Source organism: Manis pentadactyla, chromosome 12 (assembly GCF_030020395.1).
Source record: "Manis pentadactyla isolate mManPen7 chromosome 12, mManPen7.hap1, whole genome shotgun sequence".
NCBI lineage: Eukaryota > Metazoa > Chordata > Mammalia > Pholidota > Manidae > Manis > Manis pentadactyla.
The window spans coordinates 52350827-52363351 of record NC_080030.1 but is presented as its reverse complement, the minus strand read 5'-3'; the positions used below and the strand labels follow the sequence as shown (position 1 = coordinate 52363351).

General features: G+C 40.0%; 1 protein-coding gene across 1 annotated transcript in view; it reads right to left on the bottom strand.

The window, feature by feature from the left end:
- TXLNB (taxilin beta) overlaps positions 1–12068 on the bottom strand; it is a 39820-nt gene extending 27752 nt beyond the window's left edge. Inside the window, exons 1-3 of the mRNA XM_057489148.1 lie at positions 11896–12068; positions 9211–9667; positions 1881–1968 (exon numbers count right to left, since the gene is read on the bottom strand). Of these exons, the coding sequence (XP_057345131.1) occupies positions 1881–1968; positions 9211–9667; positions 11896–12031 (681 nt within the window). The 5' untranslated portion in view covers positions 12032–12068. The remainder of the gene's footprint in view (positions 1–1880; positions 1969–9210; positions 9668–11895) is intronic.
- Between the last annotated feature and the right edge of the window lie 457 nt (positions 12069–12525).

Here is a 12525-nt window from a genome sequence, read left to right as displayed (position 1 = left end):
ATGGCATTGAAATTGTTCATAGACAGTTGATAGCCAATGTTAGAAAAGTCGCAGTAAAAACAAGTTGATACACTGATACTTGCTTTATCAATTTCTATCATTCTTTTGGAAAGTACTATGGTCATTAAAAATAAACAAGCAAACAAAAAAGGCATTCGTACTGCTTGATTAAGTAATCCCGATTCTGGAGCTTTTTCCTAAGGTCATAAAAAAGAAGGAGAAAGAACAAATCTAATGCATGATGGTGTTCTCTGCAGCAATATCTGGTAACACAATCAGTGGAAGGAATCTAAATATCCCCAAACTAGAGAACCAGTAGGTATGGCCACTTAATGCAAAGTGACGTAGCTTTTACAAAATATCATTATGAAGACTATAAACTACATGGGAAAATGTCTGTCATGTGAGCCAAAAAACCAGATACAAATTATGTGTACCTTATGATGGTAATTATAATAAAAAGTATATATAGCAGAGCTGGAAAAGAAAGATGAATAAGTCAGAGGTTGTGTTTTAGATTACAGGATTAGATATGTTTTTACTTGTGTTATATATTCAGCATTTGTCTTATATCATCATGACGTGGTGTATGTGATTAAAACATAATTTAGAAGTTTTATTGGCAGCCTACCAGGGTTTCAGATTTCTCTGGGTCTATTGCATGAAAGTTCGGCTTAACAGGATGCATCAAGGTAAAAGGAAGAAAAAGAGCAAATGAGGATTATAGTACTGAAGTGAGAGGGAAAAAGAAAACAAATCACTCATGAAACTACTCCATCAATAGGAAGAAGATGCAACCAGGGAACTGAAGGGTTTGTGGGCGTGAATCCTATTCAGTCTTGGAGGCTCTTTTTAGTTAGAAAAACAAAATTAAGAGTAGAGAATTGTGTCCTGGTTTTTACAGGGGTCCATGCAGGTGCGAGGCCCTGAGGAATTATTTTGCTATGCATGTGGACTTAAGTTTCTTTCTCCTGCCACCATTTCTCCAAAGAAATAAGTACATGAAAAAAATTTTTTTTAAGGAAAGAAGCAGAAATGAAAAAGAAGCACATTGCTTAGCGCCACTTGTGAGGATGCCACATCTTAGCTGTGGATCTCAAATACTCAGGGTGTCTAGTGCACAGACGTCAGATGTCACTCCCTTAGCAGGTGTTTGCGAGGGGGTTCACCAGGATCCGAGATGCTGGCTTCCCTGAGCCCTCTCCCTTTTCCCAGCTCCACATTGTAGGAGTGATGGCATGGAGACAATCCACACATGGATTCCCTGATGTCTGGGGGTGGGTTCCCTTCCTCCTAGTGGCTCTCACTTTATAGACGTGGAGACTGCATGGGGAGGACCTAGAACTGGACACAAAGCAATCCACGTCACACGCTTTCCAATGTGGGGGAGGCAGACAAGACTGAAGGCAGTGAATAAATGAATGAATGAATGAGTAAAATCATCAAGACCAAATGAGACTGTGTCACAAACTGAGGGGTGGGATTAACTGAACCCTCTGTCTTCCTGAGGGGTCCCCCTCAAAACACCTAGGAACAAAAACTGAATCAAAGTTTGCCTGTACAGTGAATGTATTTCTGTTTTATTGCAAAGCCAAAGCAAATTTTACAATATCCACAGTTTTCAATTATTGGTCATTCTTCCATCTTCCAAAATATAAACATAATTGAAAGTGAAGTGGACTCCAGCTCTATTCTCCTTCTTCCTTTTGCTGTTATGCCTGATTTTCTGTTTCTTTTTTCTTTAAAAAAAATTCTGCCTTATGAATGAGGTAACCAGCCATGGTCTATAATGAGGTAGCTGAAAATTGAACAGCCTCCTTTTCTCAGTTCTAACCAGCACCCAAAGCTTCCCAACAAAAAGAGCTAATCAAAGATCTTACCAACTCAGCATACTTCTTGAATAGAAAATCAAGCTTTTCTTCAGATGTTTGCAACTTGTTCAGATTTTGCATTAGCAGGTTGGCTTCTCTGCCTAAAAAGAAACAAAGACCATAGGACATTAAAAAAAAAAAACAGTTGAATTTGAAGTCAGATGATACAGGCTGGCATCTCAGATTGTCCACTTCCTAAGTCCTATCCAAACTTGGCCAAGCCACTTAACCTATCTGAGCCTCAGATATAATTTTCTTTTCCCATAAGAAGGGATGATATCTACTGCACGAAGTGAGGATCAGTTGAGAAGTTCATGAAAATGTGTGGTTCAGTGTCTGGCTCATGGCAGATGCTCAGTAAATGTCTACTAACACAGTATTCCCTAACTTTTCACCCCAAGAATCCATTCTTGTTAGTTTCACTCCATATTCTAAACATTCCAAAGAATTTTAAGTATTTTGATGGCATTCAAAGTAATAAAAACATCGACTTGATGAAAGAATAAATCACCCATTTTCCCATGTTAATTAATAAAAAAGGAAGCAAAATAGCCAATCAAACTTTCTGACAATCATGACATAGTCGGCATTGATACGTGGAGTTGCTAGAATTCCAGCCCAGAGCACAGAAAGTTGATGGTTGGATCTACCAATTTTTCATTGTACTTCTTGTTCTTTTCATACCTTTCCTCTTTCTTTTTTTTGGGAAACAGTTCTCTTGTTCTATGCATGAGTCTCCATTCCATGAGGCTTGGGTAGGAATAACTTTGATTATATTTCCTACCTAGCAGAGAATAAAATCAATACAGAGGGAAAATGGAGCCAAGACATAGAAAGCTTTTTGCACAGGCCTTTTTGTGTCTGTGATAACAGGTTCAACCTTCCTGAGCCTTCCCTTTTTCCACTGGGGCCTTAATCTTTGTTGGCAGTTTCATTTTCTGTTCCCAATGGGAGTTTATGCTGCATTTTAAAACTCTTCAGTTCATGATTATTTGATGGTGAGCTCTGGAGTCTTTCTTTTCTTTCTCCATTGTTCTTCCTTTGGTCTTTTTGGCACAGGCTGCCCTGTTTTCCTGTCTGTGGGCTTAGAAATCTTGTCTTTAAGCAGCCATTGGGATAGTGTTGAGAGGGAGGAGCCCACAGATACCTCTGAGGCCTACATATACCGAGGATTCTATCCAGTCAAGGTGGGACAGAGTGACAACCACTCTGTCCAGTTAGAGCAGGGGGCGCATGTTTCCTGACATAAATTTGTTTAAGAAGGTTAACAGCTTTGACAACTTTTCCCCCCTGAACTGGCATTTCCCCTTTGCTAGAATATTTGCTTTCATCTTGGAGAGGCAGATAAATCATGGAATTAGGGTTGCCAGATGAAATACAGGACACAGCACATGATCGTACTAAAAAAAATTTGTATTGTTTATCTGAGATTCAAATTCCCCTGGGCTTCCAGTACCATTATTTGCTTAATCTGGTAACTCTAATGACATCATAGAATTTTAGGCCTAGGAGGAACTTCAAAGAGTATTCAGGCAACTGGTAAATTTAATTGTTTAAGAATCTAAGGCCCAGAGAAGTCCAAAGCCATGTAATCAGCATGGGCAGAGCCAAGGCTTGGATCCGAGGTCTGTCTGCTTGCTCTAAATCACTCCACTCCCATGTGGAATTCTGATGCCAAAGAAACCTAGAGGAGTAAAAGGAAATTTAAAAAATGACCTCATTCCTAACAGCTGGTTTTGTCCATCTTTGCCTCTTGAGCCAGTTCTGATTAGAGACATGGCCTAAGACAGGGGAGGAGGTGAGGGTGCGGGGAGCCCCACCAGCTCTGCAGTCACAGACCACGGCACACCGTGCTGCTGCTAGTCCCTGCTGCACGTCCCCTGGGCCTGTGCTTTGGGCTCTTTCTCCAGCAGCAGGGATGGACCTGCCTTGGTCAGGCTGTCCCTTCACCCTTGCTTTCAGTCTGTAGAGGGTGCCCAGTTGAAGACTGCTGGCCTGAAGTACAGTGCCATCTGTTAAAGGAAGAGACTGTAGTGGGGGTCAGATTTGGCCCAGGACTCAGCACAGTGTTTGGCCCGTGGCAAGTACTCAGAAAAGGGTTGGTAACAATGGTACAAAACAAAGCCAGCCTGAGCACATCAGTATCATGTAAATCAAATGAACACTGACCTGAAGACCAATTTGTGATCGACAGGAGAAAAGACAGGTCTTGCTCTCACCTGTCACATTTAACATATGCCTAGGGCATCTCTCCATGTGTGTAATGACATACAAAACCATTGTGTGTCTCATCGGGGGGAGGTGGAAACATTTGAGTGAGTCCAGTGGGTCTCTTTTTCTCCCCACGTTAAGTATCTTGTCTCCTTTTTTGTTTCCTTTAACTGTGAGAAGATGGTTTTGGTGGTTTATTTTTAATCGTCACACTCACTGAGGTCTCTTTCTGCTGTCCTATTTTTATTTTATATAGAAGGTTAATATTCAGAAGCACCAATCCACCCTTCAAAAATCATTCTCCCTTCCACAACAACAAAAATCCAAAAAGTTGGGAGACAGGTAGGTGCAGAATTCATACATTTGTGACATCAGTGAACTTAGTTTTCAAACTTCTGTTGGTTTGGTGGGACTAGAGTGCTGTATGGGATTACCATGGAGGAGGGGAATAGATAGAGACATGCTCATCTTTTAAGAAAGGCTGTAATTACAATTCCACAGAAATGGGGTCATTTGGTGACAGTGTTAGACAGGAAAGGGACAATCAACTTTAATCAGGGACATTTTATTGAGAGGAGATGACCTGCCTTCTCTCCAGTGTGTCATTCCAAAGCAATGTGATTGTGAGATTAGTCATAAAGAAAGCAAGGGACAGATCTAAGTCCCCAGAAAGGCTGGGGAAAGCATGTGGAGGGCATATAGCCAGCCCTTCGCAAAGTACACAGTTCAGTGGCACTTCTACACGGAAGCAGGCCCACCTGTGCAGCAAGAACAGCCATGTCACGAGTACAGTGGTACAGCTGTAGGCTGAAGAAGTATCGGAATATGAAGGAATTATTTTTACATCAAAGAAATTAAAAAGCTTACATAAAAACAATGAATTGGTTCTATGAAGTGGACTGGGATTTTTCTTAAACTATAAGCATAGTGATGACTATTTATATTAAGTTTATGCAGTTTTAATGAATCATTGAAATTTTGCTCTTTCCTCTTTCAAAATCCCCTGCTAGAACTTTGGGGCTAAAAGTTGGTCTTGAATCCACATGGGAGTCTCTCTTTTCCCTTCCAGATTCTGACGTGTTGTGGCAGAAGCTTAAAACCTGAAAAGACCGTGAATATTCTCTTTCAAATGTCAGACCCGGATTCACATTTCCATCTGTAATTTTGTTTTCTTTCTAACATAATTGAAAGATAATGAACATGATCCATGTAATTCCTGATTATCTGTACTTTTAAAGGAAATATCATTTAAGGGAACTAAGATACATGTCTGTAGAAAGGAACGATAGTACAGTTAAATTAACACTGGATTCAGGGTAGGGATCCTGACTTCTGCCATCAAGTAGCTGAGTAACCTTTTTTACAGACTCTTAAAACTCTCTGGGCTTCAATTTTCTTGTCTATAAAACTAGTGGGCTGACTAAGTGGTTTCTGAATTCAGCCTTTAAGATTTGATGATTCCATAACTGGAATAGCTTTAACCATGTTTAGCTTGATTCAGATAACACAACAAAAATAACACTGTTTGGATGGTATATTTGCCTTCCCAAATGCTTTTGTATACTTTGAAACTTAATCAAGAATCTCTCATAGTTGGGTTTCTGTTTGTTTGGTTTGGTTTTCATGACTCTATCAGTTTTGCAAATACTACCTTCCCTGTATGTGTTTTAGTGATGTTGTTATATGTATTTGGAACTTCAGTGTCTCAGTTGGGGAGTGGATCTGGACTTCTTATTAGGCCAGTTGATGATATGTTTAAACTATTACCAATTTCTTGGCTGTAACTATAAAGAAAACATTCTTAGAAAGAAAGCTTCACATCTAATAATGAGGAGATTATTCCAGGGAAAACAAAATAAAGCAAAACCTTATAATAAAAAAGAAAACATGAGAGAGAGCAGTAAGAAATGAATACACCTGTTCCCAACTCTGTTCAGGAGGACGGTACTAATAATTTTGCTCAAGACATATTTTCCTCTCCTGTTCTCTAAACTCTCCTCTCCTCCCAGGATCTGGTCTAAGTTCTAGCTTCGTGATGAATCTGCTCATGAAACTGTTGGGTCTTTCCTGATTCCTCTTTCCCATCTCCTATCATCTCTTCCAAAAAATTTAGTATTTATATCAAAACAACTGTTTGTTCCCCTCCTACAGTGAACCTAGAATGGAGCTAAAATGATGAAAGTGCCCATGCGGAGGCAGCATGAGTAAATCGCTGTCTGAAGACATTTTGGAATGCCAGCATCCTATTCAAGGTGCCCCTTAGCCGGCAGACCTGAAACTCACCTGTAACTCAAGAACCAAACCCCACTAACCGATCTTTGGTAAATGCTCCTCAAACGAATATACCAATTATTTTTATATCTCTCTGACCCTGCCCTATTAGTGACTTCATCTCTGCCCTCTGCATTCTTTATGACTAACCTCACAATCACATCAACCAGTTGAGTAACCTTTTTTTTTGCAGACTCTTCAACTCTGTAGGCTACAATTTTCCTGTCTATAAAATTACTGGGTTGACTAGATGAATTCTGAGCTTGGAATGAACCTGTGGATCAGGTTTGTTTTCCTCCCAGGCTTATGCTTCAAACCTATGATTTCCTACTCAATCAGTCATCAACCTAACTATCAGAAGGCATATTATATTTTATTGTTGTTTTGTGCTTCTTAGTATGGGGTGCTTGTGAGGCCCACATAATGTTGGTAGAGAAGTGACTAATAAGACATTTGTGAGCCTGGAGGATGGAGGGGGGGAAACAAGGAGTGGGGCATGGGTGTTTAAAATGTTAATGGGGTGTGTTATGGTGCTGTCTAAAGGGGAATCTGTTTTTGTTTCTTTTCAGTTTGGATGCCAAGGAGAAAGTCTCTCCCACCTAAACAGATTTTAAAATGTTCCCTCAGTGACTCCTATGTGTAGTGCGTTGATTATGGGGGGATGTGTAGCCTCTCAAGGAAACCCAAGCCCTGAGTGCATGGGTTGTAAAGACTTTTTCCAAATATTCAAAGGTGTCCTATGAAAGGGGGGTGTTTTTAGTCCAATTAGTATTGGAAATGTACATTATGCCCATCAGTATTAGAGATTTTTATTCTGTAAAAGGTCAGAGAAGTCTGACAGTAAGGAAACTTGAACTTTGAAATCTCAAGTGTCCCAAAATATAAACTAGGGAAAACTTTGGGTTAGAGAATCAGAATATTTCAGCATCTCAAGAATACCAGTAAAGCAAATGTTATCTCATAAACACACAATAATTAAAGACTCATCTGATCAAGTACCTAAGCAAAGCCTAAGGATGTATCTTCAGATGATGGAGGAAAGATTTACCAAAATTCTCTGAAAGATCCAAATAGATTCTTTCTCTGAAAGGGTGGAGGAGGCACTTCGTGAAGTGATGGAATTGTAAGGAGGGTATGGGGACAGGTAACACTAAACATGGCTGTGAAAGAAGGACAGTGAGTGAGTTAATTTTTGTTTGTGCCAAAATTGCCCTGGGTGCTTTGGCAACAGTGCAGACTTATTAATTCTGAATCTCTGAGCTCCAGAGCAGCATTTTCGACAAAGTCTGCTTTTGATTCTTGCACAGTTAGATTTGAAAACCATTGGTCTAGACGATAATGCAGTGCTATTTAATTGATAAATAGCCAAGAAACCTGCTAAAACACACCTGCAGACAACTGACATAATGTTTAAAATGCTAAATACATATTTCGATTAGCCTAAAAATGTCTTGTTTTGTAGCTTATAATGTAGCTGCAATAGTGCAGTGCTTAGAAGAACATGCTGATGGTGTTCAGAGGAATGAAATGGTGAAATTCATTAAGGAAGACAGGCAGAGGGACCCTTGTGTGGGCAGTGACATGCTTTCACTAGTAGCTAAAAAATTAACTCACTCACCCTTCTTTCATAGCATTTTTGGTGTTACCCATCCTCCATGCTCTCTTAAACAATTTTCCTGTACCTGTTCTTGCACTTAATCCTATACAAAAATTAATTTCTAGGTCTGTTTTTCTCTCTATACCTAGAACTCCTTAACCAAGGCACCATAACGACTTATTTATCTTTGTGCCCTTACTACAGTGCCTCAAAAAGATCCAGTATTAATAAATATTTGCTGAACCAATGAAGTAATGAGAGTAAAAATACTTGTTTTTACAATTTTTGACCTTCTATAATGGATACATTTCTGAAGAGTTTGTTAAATAAAAAAATTTTATGTAGTAATGGCCTATATTAATTGGTCTAAGTGACAATCATTTTATATATAAAACCATCCCTATTTAAATCCAGCTTTCACTAGCTTTGCTTTAAACAATTTCCCTTTCATTTAGTCATCCTTATGAAAAATATTTACTTAGCACCTAGGATGGACCATCCACTGTCCCAGTCACTAGGACCAGTGATATCCAAATACACCCACAGCCTCTGCTTTTGGGATAAAAGAGCTTAGAGGGAAGACCTGCATTAACCAAATAATCACAAAAGAAAATGTGCACTCCCAAATGCTGATAAGTGCTAGGAAGGAAAGATATATGGTACAATAGAAACAGAAAATGGAAGACTTTATCTAGGGTTGGGCTAATAAAATGCCATTTGAGTTGTGAGCTAAAAGATTAAGGGCCCAAAGGGCTGAATTGGGGAATGGGTAGGGTTTTCTAGATAGAGAAAATAGAATGAGCATAGGCTCTGTAGGGGATGGAGCAAGGCATGTTTAAAGAACTGAATGAGTAGATCAGAATGATTAGCTATTCAGCAGAAGCAGTGTGTTGGGTGGTGGTGGGGGCAGAGTGTTCAGGAAGGGGATGTTGTAGGGTAGCATGGTGGTGGTAAAGCTGGAGAGACTGTCTTGGGTTAGACCATGAGGGCCAGAAAGACCATGTTAAGAATTCTGGTCCTTGTCCTGAGAGCAATAGGAAACCACCGGGGATAGAGGGTAGGTGGGTGACATGTTGCAAAGCTCACAGGAGCTCTACTGAGGGGAAGCAGTTGGGAACAAGTGCAGCAAGACATGTAGGGAGACCCTGAAGGCAGCTATTATAGTAATCCAAACATCGGATGTGGCTTTTAGTCAAGTTTGGGGGAAGTGCCCTTTTAAGGAATAATTCAAAGAGAAGTCATACATTAAAACATAACAACTTGCCTAATCCTTTAAGGATTTTCTTTTCCAACTTCTGCTCTTTATTACTGGTAGGCTCTTTGGCTGCGAGTGGCTCTCCAGAAGCCGTGGGTTCCCTCTCAGTCTCCTCGGTAGCCTCATCACAGTCCCTGTCCTCGTTGTCTGGTGGTTCTGTGTCCTCAGGCTGCTCCTTGGCCCTGGTGGGACCTTCTTTCCCTGCTGTACTGGCAGCAGACCCATATGTGTTGATGATGTCTTCCAGTTGGCGGTTCAACTCTTCAGAGATATCACGAGCTCCCTGTTCAGGCTGCGTGCCTGCTTCCTTCTCTGGTGCTTGCAGTGTGGCTGAGGAATCCTTATCCTCTTGTGTTGTCAGGCCATTTTGACTGGGTAATGACGAATTGTCCCCTGGAGGTGCAGACTGGGGTTCCCCAGAGAGCTGTCCAGAGTGATTCTTCTCCATACTGGAAGTAGTACCTGGTGGGAAGCAGTCAGGTTTTATGTAGTTAACCCAGTTATGTGTAAATGGTCAGGATATCCCAAATGGGCACCTACTAATTACAGTTTCTAACACAGAATGAATGTACTTTCACAAACTGCTGGTATTGCAATTAGTTAGAAACAGTGGGAAGTCAGTTTTCCAAATTAATTCAGACTATTTTTTTGGCTTTGGTCTTTAAATTCCAGTAGTATCTCCTATTATTGACATTAACAGAGTAATTCACTGTATTGTTTTTCACGGCCATGTTTGCCATATTGCTTAGTATGGCCAGTTTGTGTTCTCTTTCTCTTATATTAGTCTATGTAGATGTACAATCATTGGAAGTGCATGAATGTCTATGTTTAAAACATTTAAATTTGAAGTAGTTTTTCTTCAAAGTTAAAACATTTCGAACAATAGCCATGGAAATTACTAAAATCACGCATAACGATAACATTCCTAAACTCTATTTTAACCCATAAATGAAGATTTGATGAATATGGGTACACCAGCGTAAACGAATTATTATACTGGATACAGGAGATGCTTCCTTCCTTTTCTGGTGTTTTCCTTTTCCCAGATGAACAACATGTAATTATCAATCAGCAAAACGCTTTTTCTGAGGTTCAAATTGGCATCATTTTTGGAAGGCAGAGAATGAAGGATGGTATAAAATGATGAATTAGTATGGAAACATGGTGATGATTATAAATAATAATTCCTTAAATTTCTGTAACAGTTTTTTGTTTCAATATAAAAATTGACTTTCTTTTAGGAAAAAAAAGACTACAACTTTCTTTTCTCAGTCAAGAAACTGTAGGATAAATTCATTATTTTTAAGAAATAGCAATGTTTAATGAGCAAGGAGTGAATAAACCAGGCAAATAATCCAGATATAATATGGGCTCTTTGGAAATAGTGGGGGAGGGATGAGCTGAGTCAAGGATTCCAGGGTTTCTGGCTATCACCATACCTTGGGTTGCAATTGATTTGGCTTGGGCTTTTAAGTTATGGAGCTGTTACTTGTGAACAATAATTAATGGCAATGCTGCTAATTAGAAGCTTAAGAATATGACGTGGTCTTCCTAATGCACAGGTTCTGCTGTGGTGGTGGCATGAAAGCAAAAACAAAAATCTACTGCTCCCTGCATTGCATAGCTTCCTGCTGCTGGTGTCAGGGCAGAAGGTGTCAAAAGCTTGAACGCCAGCAAGAGTGGAAAATTCAGCACACAGACCTCACCACCCATTTGTGGCCCTCACCAAGTACTCATTAACCTCGCAGGAAGTACTTTTTTTTCTCTCACTCATTTTAATTCACCAACTTTGTTATCCAGCCATGCAGTGAACAGCCTCGTTGTCTTCATCCTGATGCCTACTTGCTGGACGCTCTATATATAACTTATGCTTCCCCTGAACTTGGAGAAAAACACAGGGCACCTGCTGTCCAGCCAGAAGTTATTTTCAGCTCTTCTAAAAAGAGCCATGACATTTAACACTTCATCCTTGAAAACCAAGGGAGGAGAATACGTTTAATCAAATTGAAAACAGTAAACATTTACTGGTTTCAAGACATATATGTGGGTTTTACAGTGTTAGGGGGCCTTCTTAGGATTAAGTGAACTATCTAAAGTAAACCAAACTTCAAAGCAATGAATTTAAAACTAACTGCACACGGGAGTGTTAGTGTGGTTAGTCTAAACACAAGTGTTTTGTTTGTATCTGATTTATTCTTCATTCACCCGAGGCCATATCATTTGATGTTTTTCTATTAATTCCAAAGATATCATTTAAACTCACGGTCCACGTTTACTTCAAAACAGAAAAACTGAGTCATTGTAAACCACAGGACAACTCAATCCCTAAAAGTAACCTCAAGATAAATCAACAAGAGGAAAAAAATAAAGTCAAAGAACTCTGTTACTTTTACCTAGTCCCTTTTATGTTTATTAGTTTTACAGCAAGAAATTATTTCTAAATTGCAGCTTCTTTAAACGTTATTGCCTGTTTTTTCCCCTCTTCCGAGAGAGAATTTTTCACTTTCCCTGGGAGTTCTAGTTGATTATCACACACTCTTCCTTCCCTGAGCAACAGATTTGAATTATAAATAAAACAATGGAAAGTTTTTCAGCAGTTCACTGGCGATCTCAAAGTTGCAGGTTTCGAACACCACAAACCACACCCTACAGCTTCTCACAGGGCTGAGGGGAGTGTTCGTCATACTTACCCGAAGGCCAGGAGCTAAGCAGAAAGAGAGGCAAGAGGCAGCAAAAAGCCAGTAAGAGTAGCGGTAACAGCAGGAGACAGGCAGGCGGCTGTGTTCTTACAGAGGAGAGAGAAACCAAGCGCGCGCGCGCACACATACACACACACACACACACACACACACCACACACACACACGCACACACACACGCACCCCGCAGGCATCCAGGCAACAGGAGAGGAAGGAGGGGGTGGGGAGGCCAAGGAACATGGTATGACACAGCAAGAGAGAAATGCGCCCAGGCTTCAGTAGCTCTCTCCTGAGCCACTGTCTTACAAGAGAGAAGCAGCTAGCACATCTTACCAGACTCTGTTCTGTGCTTTAAAAAATTGAAACTCCCAATATATGGCCCTTGGCCAGCACAATTTCTCACCACTGTTGCTCTTTTGAGCACAGATCAGTTTTTCTTTTTTCTTGGTTTATTTCCAGTGTGGCCCCTGATTCATCTTGTTTTGCTCTTATGCTAGCCTAAGTAGCATCAGGTTTCTTATAGGAATCATGAAAAAAGAAAAACAATGGCATAACAAAAAGGAAGTGGTCGAACTTTAATTTTGGTATCATTGTTTGGTTTGTTAGTAAAATTTGAAATGAA